This window comes from Vanellus vanellus, assembly GCF_965231255.1.
Source record: "Vanellus vanellus genome assembly, chromosome: 2".
Classification (NCBI taxonomy): Eukaryota; Metazoa; Chordata; class Aves; order Charadriiformes; family Charadriidae; genus Vanellus; species Vanellus vanellus.
In genome coordinates, this window is record NC_138906.1 from 114,978,114 (window position 1) to 114,981,170 (window position 3,057).

A 3,057-nucleotide genomic window follows, 5' to 3' on the forward strand; every position below is an offset into this window, starting at 1 on the left:
TATGAAGAAGTGAGCAGGAGTTAAAGTGCAACTGCAATCACATATAGTAAATCCAATTTATATTAATATTCCTCCAACCTAATAGCTGGCAAATACACATTTCTGCACTTCTAGCAGGCTGCCTTAATTTGTTTCTGTCAAACGTCAAGCAAACATTTTAACACAGGTATGCGGGTTTGGGTTTTTTCCTAAAAAAACCCCAAAGACCTCAACACTGAAGGTCACAGAGGTGAATATTTTTAGAAAGTTTACTCTTCACACACTTAATCAAGACCATCATAATTTACTTGCTTTCTGCCAACCGTTACTAAAGCCATCCACAGTCTTCGAAATCCAAGCATTATGAAGTGGAAATGCCTGTTCAGGGAAGCGCTCTGGGCCGACTGAGTCTTGATGACAGGCTTAATCCCAAGCTCAGGGGAAACTCAGTTGTGCTCCTTTTTCTCCCTGAGGTAGTTGAAGAGGGCATCCAGCCCCCCCTTGATGACCTCGGGCAGGGGCCGGGACAAGGGGTTGTGGGCGATGTGGAGGCCTTTATCCATGGGGTTCCACGCGATGCGTGGCAGCCGGCGCAGCAGGTAGAGGTCATCCGGGAGAGTCTGTATGGCATTGTAATCGATGTTTAGTAACTCCAGAGTGGTGAGGAAGCAGAGGGACCGTGGCAGGGTGCGTATGTTGTTATTCTCTATGATAAAGATTTGCAGATTGACCAGATACTGGACACTCTCTGCGATGCTTTCAAGCCTGTTGGACCCTAGGTGCAAGAAGTCTAAGTTCCTCAGTGCGAAAATGCAGAGGGGAATTTGCACAAAGCGGTTGTTACTGAGGTTCAGTTTCCTCAAACTTGTCAGGTCGGTGAAGCTCAAAGGCAGTTGCGAGATGCAGTTGTGTGAGAGGCTCAAAACCTCCAGCTTCCTGCACAAGCTGAGCTCTGCCGGCACTTCTGTCAGGCAATTCATATTGACAAACAAGACCTTCAGGTTCCTCAGCAGCCCAATCTCTTTAGGCAGACACTTGAGGCAGTTGCCACCCAAGTTCAGCACTACCAGCCTGTCCAGTTTCCCCAGCGAAGGAGGAATCACCACCAGCTGGTTTCGTGAAAGGTTCAGTTTCTGCACCTCGGGCAGTCCCCACAAGAAGTCAGGCGCGTTGGTCATCCCTTTCATTATGAGGCTCAAGCTGACATAACGCAATCCCCGTTTCAGCAGTGACTTGGGCTCTTTCCCTGAGAGAAGAGCATCTTCCCACGCAGGCAACTTTGGACCTTTCCGCAGAAAAACCATGCTCCTTCGCCCCTCGTTCTTCGAGTGCTCAGTTCCCATAACACCCTGGATCCCTCCTGAGAGATGAAGTGAGGTTTTCTTCCCTTGCAAGTGCTAAGCCAACATGCAAATGCCAACAGGGGATGACAGCTTGCGGGAGGCGAGAAAGTCAAAGCAAGGAGACAAGGAGGAGCCTGTGAAGTGCATCTTGGTCCACCGGGGCAGTTTCCATCGCTGCTGAGGGAAAGTTTCACTTTTGGGGGCTTATGTCGGTCTTGGTGCACAGTCTGTAATGAAATACTTGCTCCTGACTTGTGAGCAAACCTGTTCAATTCAAACTGAATGCCACCAGGCAGCTGTCACTGTCATTTGGCCTGGGCTTTATTGGACAGATATGTGTCTTCACTGCAAAAAGGTCACAAGGATGCTGTATATAACTTCAGCATGTCAGCTTTCTTGGCTATCTGGTACATACCATGGCTGCAGGACAATTAACAAGAGTGACTTCAAAAAATAAACAAGCAAGCTGTAGAAGAAAAAAAGGAAACAAAGAAGCCATCATTTTAATTCAGATGTAAAGGACATTTTCACAATCGTTTTTATTTTGATGTTCCTGTTTTCACTGAAACAGTTATTGGTCCACCAGAAAACTTTGCAAGCTGCAAAAAATGCTTGTAGGGACTTCCGTGTGAAGTTTTCTGTTTAGTTAAAAAAAAAAAAGTTAATGCTCATAAAAAACATTAGCTTTTATATCCCCTGTGTGGTGAGGATAGGCCTCTTTCTTTTCAGAAAGGGTACCACCTTCACTGTAGCAGTGACATTTTCCAGCCGTATCTGCGCCCACTTGGATGATTGCTTGCTACCCACGTCGCCAAGTGTGAGCGGTCATACCATGCAGTTCTGCACAAATTACTCTGTCTTAAGTGTCCTATGCTACTTTCACATCTATCAGCGAAATTTTGGGGGTCTGGTTCTTTTGTGCTGCAGGAAATGTGGCCACTTGATGTCCCTTTTCTCATGAACTTTCCTGTCTTTCTGGGCTATTCTGGGGGACAGGGGGACTAGCAGTCAAATACCTCGAACTATAAATGACATTTAACTCCGGGACAGAGGGACTGATGGGAGAGGAAGGAAGCAGTGATGTATAATAATACCCGACGACAGCTGAAGCTAGCTCTGCTGATGAAAGGAAATTGTATTGCTACAGGAATACGCAGCAAGTTTAAACTCAAAGGGACCCTAAAAAGGATATGCAAAAACTTCAGGCACCGTTTAAACTGGGTGAAAATTGCAGCAAATATTACAAGACTTTCAGGACTTTTCATCTCCAGCAGATGCGTAGTGATGGAGATGCTTCGCTGCTGCCTGACAGACTTGGCAATGGGTGTACACTCCCTCCCCACCACCTCATTTCAGAAAGCCTTGCCTTAAACCCCTGCATTATTAGCTCAGATGCTAAAGGACTATGCGCAAAGCTGCAGCTGGGAGTTGGGGCACTCCAGCAACCTCTTTGGAGTCAAATCCCACTTGTTTTTTTACTGCCAAGCACCGCTCAATCTCTTTTCAGTTTCAGGTCCCTCGTAGAGCTTCACCTGCCTGGGAGGAGAGTGAAGAGAGGGGACGTCCCTGAAGCTGTCTCTGGCGAGTGGGGTCCTACCACAAGAGAGGGGCCAGGACCACAGCAAGACGTGTGAGATGGTGGCAAGCTGAGCAAGCCGTGCAATTAAAACTTGTGCCTTAACAGGGCCAAATGGTGCAAAGCCAACTGGTCCCGAGGCTGAAATGTTGCATCCCT

General features: G+C 47.2%; 1 protein-coding gene across 1 annotated transcript; it reads right to left on the minus strand.

The window, feature by feature from the left end:
- Positions 1-322: 322 nt before the first annotated feature.
- On the minus strand, positions 323-1,647 carry LRRC30 (leucine rich repeat containing 30). Its single transcript, XM_082499489.1, is given in 2 exon segments — positions 323-1,376; positions 1,380-1,647. Coding segments are annotated over 2 exon segments (1,041 nt in total). The 5' UTR covers positions 1,470-1,647; the 3' UTR covers positions 323-425.
- Between the last annotated feature and the right edge of the window lie 1,410 nt (positions 1,648-3,057).